The 14,084-nt window shown below is 35.9% G+C and overlaps 1 protein-coding gene across 1 annotated transcript in view; it reads left to right on the forward strand.

Annotated features, from left to right (window-relative positions):
* The window catches only part of RIT2 (Ras like without CAAX 2), a gene marked incomplete at both ends in the record, with an annotated part of 187,340 nt that overhangs the window by 59,588 nt on the left and 113,668 nt on the right, over positions 1-14,084 (forward strand). The window contains one exon of the mRNA XM_082336083.1: positions 4,672-4,728. Coding sequence (XP_082192209.1) covers positions 4,672-4,728 — 57 coding nt within the window. The remainder of the gene's footprint in view (positions 1-4,671; positions 4,729-14,084) is intronic.

The following is a 14,084-nucleotide window of genomic DNA, read 5'->3' on the forward strand; positions in this document are numbered from 1 at the left end:
CTATAAATCCCTGACTTTACCATATTAGATTATTTTATGCCTGTCTTCTGTGCTGGTATCTTTGAAACCTCAGTGTTTACAAAAACACAAGTTAAAGATCCATTGGAATAGTGGATCTAAAGTAAATCAACCATATGGAATCACAGATCTCTGAGTTGCAACTACTGTGGTTATTTGTTAGACTATTTAAAGTGTAGGACTTTGTGATGAGGATAAAGATTCCTTTGGAAATGGATTAATATGCAATCATACACAGCATCCAGGAGAGTATGAATATGTCAAAGTTCTTGGGTGAATAAAGAAGGATAGGAAGCTCAGGATGAGATATTCACATCAGGGATACTATTACCTTAAAAACTATTGAGTAAGATCACAACACACTCTCCAGCCTTGAAAAACAGGTGTAGGGCTACTTTCAAAATTGTCAGTGCAAGTCAAATTTAGAACAACTTAGAAGGACAGTGAGATTCTACTCTACCTGCTTGCACAACTGCATGGGTGTTGAAGCATTTTTTTCTATTAGCCTGTGGGCCCACACAAACACATATATTTGTAAGAGCTGACACCTTTTTTTACATGAAATTTAATATTGCTGCACTGATCAAAAGTGTGCTTTAGAGTAAATAATATAACCTCAGCTTTTTTATAAGCATGACATTTCCTACTGGGAGGTAAATAAATTATTATTAGGAAGAGAGTAGGAATTATACTGAAAGTAGCAGACAGGATTAAGTTCATTATTTATAGAAAACATATATATTTCAGTGCCAGCATAGATATCATGTATACCATTCTAGATAGTTAATGAACATTGGATAAGAATAACTGGAAACAACTAAAAATGAAACACAGGATCTGAACTCCTTTTTTATTTTGAAAACACAAGAGAACTTTAAAGTTACATAGCTACCCATGCATATCAGGCATACATTTATTCAATTGAGACAATCTGCACTTGCTTAGCCACAGATGGATATAAAGAAGATACTATTAATCTGAAACAATTATCCTTTTACTTACAGTAGTTGCAATGTGATGTACATGTCCCATTTAAATGGAATGATCTTCCCAGTGTTATAAAATATTCATTAAAAATTTTCAGGCAACTTGCAATTCAAAATGTTTCACAATATCTGCCACGGATTGAAAGGTGTTTGAGGGGGTTTTTTAATCATTTTTTAACTGACTCTGCTTTTACATGTATATGTATTTATTCAAATATCAGTCTTATCCATTTATTCTGTTTTAATATCCTGCTTTAAAGCCATATTTTGATACAGTTATTTATGTATGGTATCAATTAGAGTTAAAGGTCCCTAATTTATAGATCTGTAAAAATTTGGAGCAGTATGATTTGGATTTCCAAAGGACAATGGTCATAATGATATCTGATGATGGTTTGGATTTGTTAGGTGTGAGTGTTAATTTATATGGAAAAAAGGGTAATGGATAAGGAAAAAAGGAGGGTCCAAGGAGAATGTTTTCATAAAGTGGCATGGAATACCCATACCATTTGGTATTAGCTTTCAAAATTAATTTGCTCTGGAAAATTACTTTGGAGCTGATGAAGTCAGTGAAGAAAGCAGTGTATTCCTGTTGAGGCAGCTGTCCTTCTGGGGAGCCCAGACAGAGCTGGTTATAAATAGGTCTAATTCCTGAGGCTCCAGCTGAGTTGTGTGGTTTCATGTCAGCAGTGATTGAGCCTTCTCTTGCTCTGGGAAGCATTCCACCAACTTCTGACCATCATTCTGAACTAATTTCTGCATGTCCAGCAGCCAAGTCTGTGAAATGTCTGGTAAATCTGGACACAACTGTTGTTGTACGTCAGAACTGATGTTTTGAGAGTTCCTTGTCCTCCATCTTCATGGAGTAAGGGGTTTGTTGTTCAAATCTAGAAGCTAGTTGTTCCTTTCCCTTAGGGGAAGTAGCCTGTTATAGCTGCTCTGAAAATGCTTGCTGCACTAACATTCAGTAGGGTTTAACAGAAAATACTAATTCTTATTTTAAAGAACACACAGAGGAAGATGGGTTGCAATTCGCACCTCTTATACCCCGGTTCCCTTATTTTACACTGTAATTCAGTGGTTAAAAAGATCAGACAGCGTACCTCAATTCCTTCTGTTTGAGGAAAAAAAAACATGTAACCTGTTTCTGGGAAAGGGTGCTAATGCCCACGCAAGAGGTGACAAGCACTAAAGAGGCCAAAGAGGGTCCTTACCCCACTGATTAGAAAGATCACTTGACAAAGGGCTGTCATGGAAGTAGTTGTGGGCCAAAATACATGTAAAAGAAAGCTTTTATTCACCATTTCCCTAGCCAGCTGACTGCAAGATATTTGCTTATTTCATTGTGCACAATGCTTCTGTGAACACCTTTCTCAAATTCTGTACCACTCCAAACTCATTTTATATACAGCCAAATCAGTTCATGCAAGGCTCTGCACTGAGACTAGGATCAGCTGTATGCAATTCAGTATTCTTGCACTTGACATTACAAGACTCTTCAGATCTGCCTCTAAAGCACCGTGTACAGCCTAGGATCCTGTGAAAGTTTTGATGATGCATATTCATGCACACAGCGTGATCTGAGAGGTATAATTTTTGCACTTTCCAGTGGCTAATATTTTGCACATTACAGTTGAAAGTCAGTATGATGCTTCAAAATTATTTCAGTCGTCTTAGATCCTGTGGATTTAATGAAGATATAAATGATGTATCAATTTGGGGCTGTCTCAGGAGAGAGAAAAAATGTTTACCATTAGTTCTGCATATCCTCTGAGAATTTCAGTTTCAGTTGTAACAACAGATTTTGTGACGCAGGCATAGCTCCAAAAGGAAACAGAATGAGATCAGATACAGAGTAGTTTGCTTTTAAAAAAAATCTTGGCAAGAAAAAGCAACAGGTAGTGAAACAAATTTTTCATTTGTGGTACAGACCCTCAGAAAGCTCAAAATGTGTAGGCATAAACCATGTGAACATCATCTCTGCTAGCTGCCTCTGCTTCTCAGAGCAAACTAGGCTGATCACATTAGGCATCAATTTATTCTTCATAAACCACTAACAGTTATCAGATGGAGGTGCTTAAAAATCTGTCATGATTAAAAAAACAGGTGTCCTGGAAATGAAAGTGTCCAAACATACACAGTATTTAAAAGTAATGCATCTGACAACAGATAATAGAGAAGACATGAGTGTCACTGCACATAGATGTATTCCCCAATAATGTCTAGACTGAATGAGCTTTTTTTACACAGTTACCCTCTCTGAGTTACTATGAATTTATAATGCTGCTTCTTACCATTTATATTTGTCTACTCTAAAGATGCAATAATTTATTAACATGGTAATAAATGTTTAATACTCCTTGTCTGTATCATTTTGTAAAACTATCTCCTTCACCTCCTGATTCTTGAAAATATAGAGGACAAACATTAAACTATAACGTTGCTATTTAAAAAATAGGTGTATTTATACACAGAATTTTTAAAATGTCATATTTCTTGTTCATAACCCCTGCTATTGAAGGTAACTGAGATGTCCAAGACATAAGACAGAATCTCATGTTTGGTTTAACGTGTTGTGACTAATAGTTCTCATTCAGGTGGATATTTTTTTATAAACAAGTGGCCACATAGCAACTATAGTGGAACTTTAATGCAGGCATTAAAAAAACATGAAAAATTAAAATAATGAAATTGGCTTAAAAATCAAGCAATATTTAAAAAAAATCTGTTGGGTCTTTTTTTTTTTTTTTCTCTTCTGTTCAAATAGAATTCATCTATTTCACTTTTGAAGGTCTTTTCTTCACTGCTGTCAGTGTTAGGTAGATTCCTTTACTTTTCAAATGAACTGAGATTCAAACTCCTGAGGAAAGACATCAAAGATAACATAACTTCCCAGGTTGTTCTGATAACTGATGGTATTACTGTGACCATTGAATACCGAAGCCTACTTTTGTGGTTATTCAAAGTCCATGAACTTTAGAGGGCATGTTGGAAACTCATGGTTAGAAAGGATATGAATGCTTCTGGCTTTCTATATAAAATGGAATTTCACTTCCAGAGTGCCACCTGTTCCAAATGATGCAAAGCAATTTTCCTGAAGAAAATATGTAATTTTCTTAAAATTTCTGAAAGCAGGTAGTATTCAGCCATAAAACAATCTGTTCAGAAGAAACCAAACTCTAGGAGGCTAACAGAAACATTTGTCTGCTGCAACAAGTTTAATTAGTTAGGTATTCCTAAAATGCACCAGAAATCAAATCAGGTACTGCAGTTAGTGGCAGTATCCTGAAAAGTTTTATGAATCTGCCTTGTAAACTATATTTTGTGGTTTTTTCATGGCAATTTTCATCTGTAGATGATATCAGGTTAATAGTATTTACCAAATGTTAAAAAGATGTAACATTTTAATACAGAAATTGATAAAATGCAGTTTAAAAAAGGAAGAAATTAAGATAAATAGTTTGATTCTTTTTTATTTCCATTTATCAGTTCTTACTTATCACTCCAATGCCAATCATTGTTGCAGCTGTAGACATAAGACTGACTTTTGACTCACTTGCTGAGTTGATACTTGGATGAGTGAATTCTCTGCTTGTTCTTTTCCCTGCTGTCATTTAAAGACAGAAATATAATTCTTTTTTCCTCCCTCTCTCTTTCTCCTCTCCAGCAATGACAATGCAGTTCATAAGCCATCGGTTCCCTGACTATCATGATCCAACTATAGGTGAGTAGAGATATTCTCTTCTTCCCTTTCAGTATCTCTACCTATTCAAGATTGCCATAAAGTGAGAATCTACTCCAAAGTAGCACTTAGATAGAAGCAAGATTCATAAACTTTAGATTAAACCTTAATTTTGTGATGGCAATTAAATTGTGTCATGGTCATACCATAGTTATTTCTTCCTGAAATGCTTTGTACAAAATTTCTTTATTTGTGGCTTCATGCTCTATAACTATTAATGCCTGTGCAATTATAATCACAGAATCCAAAAATCTTATAAGATAGAAAGCAATCTTTCAAAATACTAAAATAATGTGAAAACTCCAGTTTGGAGTGTGTTTTCAAAAGTTTTGTTATTTTAGTACTGTTTTCCACTTTTAAACTCTTAGTTGATCTTCTCTAGAAAAATCAAGTGCCTACTGAATATAATATACTGGAGTTATGCTCTGGGATCACATACTCTGCTAACTCCATTGGCTTTACTTGCATTGTAACCTTAAGTAATGATAAATATTCACACGTATCTGCAACACACTGAAAGTCATCATCTTTAGATGCTGACCATTGCATGACTATACGGCTGGGTACAATGGGGCAGTCTGAGCTGGAAGAGAGATCTGGGATGAATTCTGGTTGACTGAACTGAATTCCTATTTCTAAATCAGTTAATTCAAAATGGCTGTTGCAAAAAAATTGTGTCTCATTAAAACATTTCAAATGTTTTTCCCCCTTCTAAGCTGGGTACAGATTTGGAAGATATTTAGAGAGTATAAAACCAAGTAATTTAATGCCTTGAACAGCCCCAGATTCCTGTTGTATTAGGTATCATCTGTTTGCATCCTGCTGGACACCAGGCAGACACCAAGTTGAACATGAGCCAACAATGTGCCCTTGCAGCAAAGAAAGCTCATGGTATCCTGGGCTGCATTAGGAGTGTTGACAGCAGGTTGAGGGAAGTGATCCTTCCCCTCTACTCAGTACTGTTGAGGTCACACCTGGAGTACCATGTCTGGTTCTGGGCACCCCAGTACAAGAGAGTATTCGCATAGGTTACCCAGAGAGATTGTGGAGTCTACATCCTTGGAGATACTCAATACTCTCTACACATAGTCCTGGGCAGCCTGCTCTAGGTAGCCTTGCTTGAGAAGGGGTTTGAACCAGATGACCTCCAGAGGTTCCTGACAACCTCAACCATTCTGTGACTCCATGATGTCAAGAATGGTTGTCAAAAGACTGTTTTTTCCCTGCTGTTGAGCATCTTTTGGGCATTACTATAATCATTAATACCAATGAATGTAGTAAAAAAATGTATGTCACATCGAGGCAGGAACCAGAAGAACTGAATGTTTATTCATTTAAGGGTAGCTTTATTAGTTTGTTTTACTTATACTAAAAAGCCCTCACATTGATAGGGACTATCCACGTGTAATATTTAATTATACCTAGGAGAAGATTGCAGAATCTGGGCCTGGTAAGTAGGAGGCACTAAAAATATTAATATTTACAGAGATTGTTTTGAAAAAGAAAAAAAAATATATATTTTTTCAACCCCCTCAGCCAAAATAATTTTTTGTTATCTTTGAAATTTTCGAATATTTCAAACTCAGATTTAACCTGTATAAAATTAGTGCATTGCTAAATAGAGCAGCTAATGGTAGTATTTCTACTAATTTTTTTTATTTCTGTAGCATTCTGCATTTCCTGGATATTAACTCCTGGTAAACTGTGCTATTTTAATGATGGAAAAAAAAGATGTATAAACTTTTTATGCCATTAGTAATTTTATAGCCATTAAAAATATTAAAAAAAAAAAGAAAAAAAAAAAAAAAAGATGTGTCAACTCTAAAGAAGGCAAAACTACTATGGAATTGCTACAAATTCCTCTGTTGCACTCAGGAAAAAAATAATCATTAGATCTAATTGGAAAAGAGGAGCATTAGTAGTTACTGACACCATTAAGTTATGTACATACACCCATCTTTATTATTAACTATCCACCTGCCATCTCTATTTATCCATACATTTTATCTTGTCATAATCTTAACTTATTGGTCTCTAGACACTATCACAATATGAATAATAGATAATCATAATGAGAAGGAAAACTTGTGATGCATTATAAGCACATACTGCAGGAATGCCTAGAGGACCTAATCAGGATGAAGGTCTCCTTGAGTAAGAGACAGCTTCTACTTGGTAAAACCAACACCCTAAATAGGAGAGAGAGAGGGAGATAGAGAACAGAGAAAGGAAACATTGAATTCAAACTCACACAGCTGGCTAGAGGCAGAACTGGAAGTACGACTCTGAGTTTTATCTGTTCAGCACTTCTGTCTCTCAGAACATGCTGAGGACATCCTGAGAAAGGCTTATTTCTATTCATGCTCTAAAACATTGTTGTGGTTTAACCTCAGCTAGCAACTAAGCACCACGCAGCCGCTCCCTCACTCCCCCACCGGTGGGATGGGGGAGAGAATCGGAAGGGCAAAAGGGGAAAACTCGTGGGTTGAGACAAGAACAGTTTAATAACTAAAGTAAAATAAAAATAGAACAGTAGTAATAGTAATAATAACAATAATAATAGCAAGTAATAATAGTACAATAGTAATACAAAGCAAGTGGTACATTGTGAAATTGCTCACCACCCGCCGACGATGCCCAGCACGTCCCCCAAGCAGCGATCGTTGCCCCTCCCCCGGCCAACTCCCCCCACTCATGTACTGAGCATGATGTCACGTGGTATGGCATAGCCCCTTGGCCAGTCTGGGTCAGCTGTCCTGGCTGTGCCCCCTCCCAGCTTCTTGTGCACCTGGCAGAGCAGGGGAAGCTGAAAAGTCCTTGACCGGTGTGAGCGCCACTTAGCAACTACTTAGCACTACTTATCAAGAACCAAAGCATCAGTGTATCATCGACATTGATCTCATCCTAAACCCAAAACACAGCCCCATACCCGCTACCAAGAAGAAAATTAACTCTATCCCAGCTGAAAACAGTACAAACGTACTAAACAGCAGAGTATAATCCTGGGCTAAGTATGTACCTTTCCTCTTGGGTAAATATAAGGTATGGCCCCTCAAAATTGGACATAAAGCCAAAAAACAAATAGAAAAAAATCATTTGTTATCTGACCTGCAATAACAAACAAATACATTTAAAAATCTCAATGCACTGAAAAAGTTTATACTGTTGAGATTGCTTTTACTATATTTGAGCCCCTGATCTCAAATCACAGAATTCATCTTATGTTTTTTTGTACATCCACTGGTAGGCATATTTTAACTATTTTCCATCAGTCTCAAAAAATATTAGATGATCCAGAATGAGCATATCCAGGGCCAAGGCTATGCTGATGCCAGGAGTTGCTAGAGGAGAAGTTATTCCTCGAAGGTTGCAAGGAGCTAGCCACAAACAGATGCTTTGTGTCACAGGGAAGTTATCATATTGGGGCAGAGCAGTGATCTGTCTAGTCAGAGTTTTGTTACTCAAAGTAACCCAGCAGAAGATGATGAGGAAAGAAAAAAGCAGGCTACATATGAAATGTACCTTCACTCCATGAGAGTGGCAAAGCAGAAAATTGAACATAGCTTTTCAGCTGTGTCTGAGAATACTGATCTCTCTGGATCTGAATATACTGCCTTTATTTTGTGTCATACATTTTAGGCTATTTTCATTCCTCAGCAATTTGTATCCTGTTTATGGAAATCATGAGATGTCCTGAACTTCTCTGGTCATACTGACCTCAGATTTTAGTGTACTTCTTTGGAAATAATGTATTCTACTTACTTGTGGTTTTGTTCGCTTTGGGGAATTTAAAAGAACAACAATTTGTGTAGGTGTCACTGAGAGGGTGATGTTCTCTGGAGGTAACCAAAAAAATTCTATGATGTGTTTGAATGATAATCCATGGATTTTCAGTATTAACCAATTTACTGATTCTACTATTCTCAAGCTGTGCTTTAAGATAAGGTCTATTGTTTCTTTTGCTTTACATGAACATAAGAATCTAATAAATACCTACATATTTTTTGTAATTTTCTTGCACTAGTATCTCCATTCTCTGTGCTTTCTATGGCGTGAAATTGTGGCAGTACTGACCATGACATTTCACTGTGCAAATTTAGCCATGATTTAAGTAGGTAGTGCTGGCAGAATTGATACTGTACTTCCTTGTGTTTGATGAGGCTTTTTCTAAAAGCTTTCCTAATAGAAATGGAGGGGTGGGGTAGTGTAAAATGGAAGGGCCTTTGTAAATAAATCATTGTCTTTACAATCCCAGAAGTCTATCACTTTCAGTTTTACGGGAAAAGACTTTAATGACCCCTGGGGCTACTAAATGTTTATAACTTTGTCCATTTTAACTTTTCATTGTCCACCTTAAGCATTGACATGTGAGTGGAATAATAATTTCAGCTGTTTTTCATTTCTGTATATTCTTGTGAAATATATTTGCATGTGGGTAAAGAAGACAGGGAACTATAAACCATTCCCAAAGCACATGAGCGTAAGACTGATATAATCTGGTTGATATTCCAGTTGAAAGCAGAAGCAAACCACATTCATCCATACAAAGCATCCACAAAAACATCTTGTATGATTGGTTAGGAATACATAAAAAAACCAGAAACAAGGAATCTACAATAGTTTTTGCTTTGACATAAAAAAAAAAAATGGTTGCCAAAAGGTTTTCATATTTTATTTCATAAAAGCCCAAATGTTTTCAACTTTAAGAAATGTTCTGAAGCTTGATTCTTTTGATATAAAGAATACATTTCATGTCCTGACCTATTCCTTGCTCCATAGAAGAATACCCATGAGCAATTGACTTTTCAAGATTTTTAGAAGATTTTTTTTTCCCTTATTTTATTTTTATTTTATACTTCATCGGTAAACTGATAATACAGTGGGCCTTAAAGAGAATCTAAAGAGGAGAATATATTTCTCTTTTGTCTAGTCCAACATGAGGTTATGGTGAAAATTGCTTACTATTACCAACCAGAGAATACAGAGGAGTTATTTCACTTTAATATGCTGCCAGATGTTCTTCCCCTTCTCACTTCTGCTTCCCTCCAAATACACAGTTAGGAATTTATTCTAAACATTGTGCAGTAATAATCATGTAGCTTTAAAAATTCAGAAGCATTATTTTGTCCTTTTTTTATGGCGTCCCTAAGAACATGGTTTTTCCCTATTATTCCTTTTCATTGTGGTTCAAGGTTATGGTACTAATGCATTAGAGTTTTCTCTTTCTACAGTGACTCATATCTCTAGCAATATAGTAGAAATACGCAATTCAAATATAATGGTGCGTTGTACTTACAACTTTTTTTCTGTTATTCACTGACATTTTTGAATTATTACAAGGGATCTTGTTGATCACAGAAAGCTGCTGCTACTGTGAGATGATGCAGAATTTTTATTAAAAAGATATTTCAGTTGCTATATTATATGATGGATGCGCCCATTGATTTGTATGTCAAATATATACATATATTTCAAATGTGTTAATTTTGATCCTAAAAGAGCTACACAAATAGATTTAGAATTATTTACATGTTTTCCCTTCTGTTTTTATCATTTATAGAAGGAGTACCTATACTTTTGAAGAATTTACTGGATGTTGCGATGGATAGTTCAACACTTTTTTAAGTCCAAGACTTTTTTAAAGACTAGCATGGATTTATTTGAGGGAAGAGTCTGCTTTTTTCTTCTTTGTGTTGTAGTTGTTGTTGTTGTTGGGTTGGTTTGGTTTTGTTGTTTTGTTTTTTTTTTTTTTTTTGTAAGTAAAAGTGGTGCATTTTTGTTCCAATAAGAATTTATTCAGATAAGTCCTCTGTACACTGTGGATCAGACTTATGATGTCAAAATAAATGATCACAATAAATGCTCCCTTCTGATGTGTGAAAATTTTTATTTTAGTTCATTGTCTTAGTTTGGGAAAGCTGATAAGATCTTGAGAAACTCATATTGCAGGCATTATGTACAGATATAAATACACGTGCATACACATAAATACACAAATAGATGTGTCAGTATTTGTTTAAAATATCAAGTAAATATTGATTAAAAAGTTAAATGTTACCTGAAGTGCTAATTTTAATGCTGTCACTTTGAGTTTAATACCACTTCAAGATAAAGCGGGAATAAAGACTGTATTTTAGGCTTTCTACAAACATTGCAGTTCAGAATTTTGAGGCAGAAGCATATTATTTTTGTAAGTAACTGGGGAGGGGAAGGAGGAAATTCTTTTGGTATTAGACTTTATGTGGGCAAAGTTTCAGAGGTTATCACTTCATGAAAATGAAATTATTTCAGTGCACATTTAATATTTAATTGTAGTCAACAGTGGGAACAATTTCCAAGTGGCAGTGGATGCGATCATTTTCTGGAACAAAAGGATAAGAGCAATTTACACTCTGTACAGTCTTTGGCAATATCACAGAGAGTTAATGCAAGCAGAATGGCAGGAAAGGAAGCATGACATAGTGTAGCAAACTGGACAGCCTCCAAGATGCTTATTAGCCATGTGACTAATCTTAAAATGAATACATAATGCAAACTAGATGCGAAAGCAGCTTCCTGTTTTGGTGAGATATCACTGCATGAGATTGTGTCAAATGAGCAGTTGAGGGCATTAAGGCTGTGTCATTGTCACACTTTAATTGAAATGGGTGTGGGATGGGAGGCACTTTAGCATTAAGCATATGAATTTCCATGAGGTTTCCTAATGAAGTAATGCATTCACCAATGCATCAAATAAAACATGTTTAAACTCATCTTTAATAAGATGGTGGAAATGTGTGGGTGAATTTGAGGAAAAAGATAAAATGTGACTGAAAATATTCTAAGGTTATATAAGGTGTACCAAAAAATGTCTGTGTGATAAAGAATATTATATCTGTTTTCAAGGTATAAAAATTACAAAGGATAAAGCAAGGGAAATACAAACTCATTAGTAATGACAGAGTGAAAGTAGACAAAGATGGGACACATCTACTAGATCAGGAGAGGGACATCTTGCCACAAAAGTACTATTCACATTCATTTTTAGGGTACAAATCGTTTCTAGATCATTTCTACTATTATCTAAGATGTGCATATATGTACACTCCATCCCTAATTTAATTCTTATTCTCATTTTTCCATAGAAGGTAAAATATTTGGATTGCGCTGAACAAGCCACAACAGGATTTGAGCTCCAAAATCATTGGTTTTCAAAAAATTAATATGATTGATAGCTAAATAGTCACCTCTGCCTTTCATTCATCATTCTCCGTACATTTAGTAGCCTTATCTGACTCTGGATAAAGAACTCATACAAAATTATCTGGAACCAGTACAATTTGTCTACAAAGACTGTCTCCAAGGGTATTCAGACCGATTGTGTACACATAGCTAAATTGCCTATGTTTGTGTTCCATATTCATCATCATTTAAAATGAGATATGGAGAATATATAAGAATACTGGTGTATGTGTTTGAACCATAATCCTAAACCTGTGCTTTATTATTAGTTTTCATTTTTCTATCTGTTGGTATTATCTGGATCATATGTCACATTAAGAAGTTAATACTTTCGGTATAAAGCATTTTGACTTACATACATGAAGAAGAGCTAACAGAGATTATGCCTGCTATGTTAGGACTAAGTCTTACATTCAGACACCTAAATTAATGTGTTTACACATAATCTGTGGATCTAGGTTCTGGTTTTATGGGATTCAGGGAGATATAGGAGTGGAGATTTAGGTCTTTGCTCATTTCCCTTATCACAGGCTTCAAGGGCCATTTGAGATGTCCTACAGTATCTTGTTTGGGTTCAGGTTCCTGATCCACACTGCTGTGGATATTCCACAGGTCTTGTGTCATCATCATCTGGCCTGCTCTGGATGTGATACAGGACCTGTGGGCACCACAGCCTTTCTGGCCAGACAAGATTCCTGAGAGCATATCAAATAGGAAGAGTCGTGTGTCGGCAACTGAATAGCGTCTATAGTGTAAGGGAATTTTAGATACCTGCCTTGCATGTAGACACATATTTTGTAGCTGTCTAAATGTAGGTGCCTGATTCTGAATCTCAGTGTTTTCCCTGACAGCTTGTCAGAACAACGCCCTTCACAGATCATGATGGTATCTCTCAGAGTGTCTGAATACATGTCCTGCAGTGAAGTGAGGAAAATACAGAGTGGGACTTGCCATGCAGAATCATTGTTAAGGTAGCAAAAGAAAGGAGAACATTAGCATGTGTCTGGTAGTGTAGGTGCTCCCACTGTAAGATTAAAAAAAAAAAAAAAACATGAATAGAAAAGGAGGGAGTAGTATTAAGAAATTAAGAATGCAAAAAAGCACTTAAGCTGCTCAGTTAGTTTAGACTTCAATGAGGCAACAAAATTCCTTGTACTTAGTGTTGTTATTATATCCTGCCATGAAGGGAAAAGGAAATTATTTGAAGCCATGGAGAATGGAGACTGGAAAATCATAGCAGATCTTTCTCTCTGTGATGAAAAAATTTGATTAAAAAAAAAAAAATCCCATTTCTCTTGGGAAGAATTATTTGTAAAGTTGGTAGTTTCCCTCTAAAGAGCAGATTAATGATCGCTGGATCATCTGTCAACATTTCAGTCTGAGCTATATCCTCTAACTTAGATGCATTCTCAGCTCAGGATGAGCTTTGATTCTTTACCCTTTCCTCTGTTGAGAACTTCATAATTTTCCTCATTAATTAAACAGTGTGGCCCTATTCTAAATATGCTGTGTTACTCAGATACCTGCTATCTAGCTCTGCTGTTAAACTTTCTTTCTTGGGACTTTTCTTTGATAAGCCCATTTTTCAGTCCCAAGTGGTTTGCAAATATCATGTAAGAAATAACCAAAGCAACCAATTACATTTCTCTGCCCATACTCAAGATGAATCACATCTAAAATCCTGGACACACACTTAATGTCTGCTACTGCTTTGTCACATTCATATTTTCCTACAAATGCAACTCATCATGCAATTTGAGGGCTGTTTACAGCAGGTGACAGCTCACTGTCACTCAGCATTTTCAGAGACTTGGGAAACAGTGCTTAATCTAGTAATTTTCCTTTGCTAATATCTCTGATATAAACAATATCAGACAAGCAAATGTGATCCATGTCTTTCTAGGGAGTAGGTGGCCCAGAGAGCTGTTCCTACAGTTGTCATTTTCTCCTTATCGTTTCACCGAACACCTGCTCAAAGGTTGGAGGTTAATGAGAACACCTTGATGAGCATTTAGGCTTGCAGTTTAGTCTTGGAAATGCAGTTGTCTGCCTGTGTCCATCACTCATGCCCTTAGATAGTGTAACGACGCAGCTATGCTAGCAGGTTCACTTCAGCC

Source organism: Platalea leucorodia (assembly GCF_965183815.1).
Source record: "Platalea leucorodia genome assembly, chromosome: Z".
Taxonomy (NCBI): domain Eukaryota; kingdom Metazoa; phylum Chordata; class Aves; order Pelecaniformes; family Threskiornithidae; genus Platalea; species Platalea leucorodia.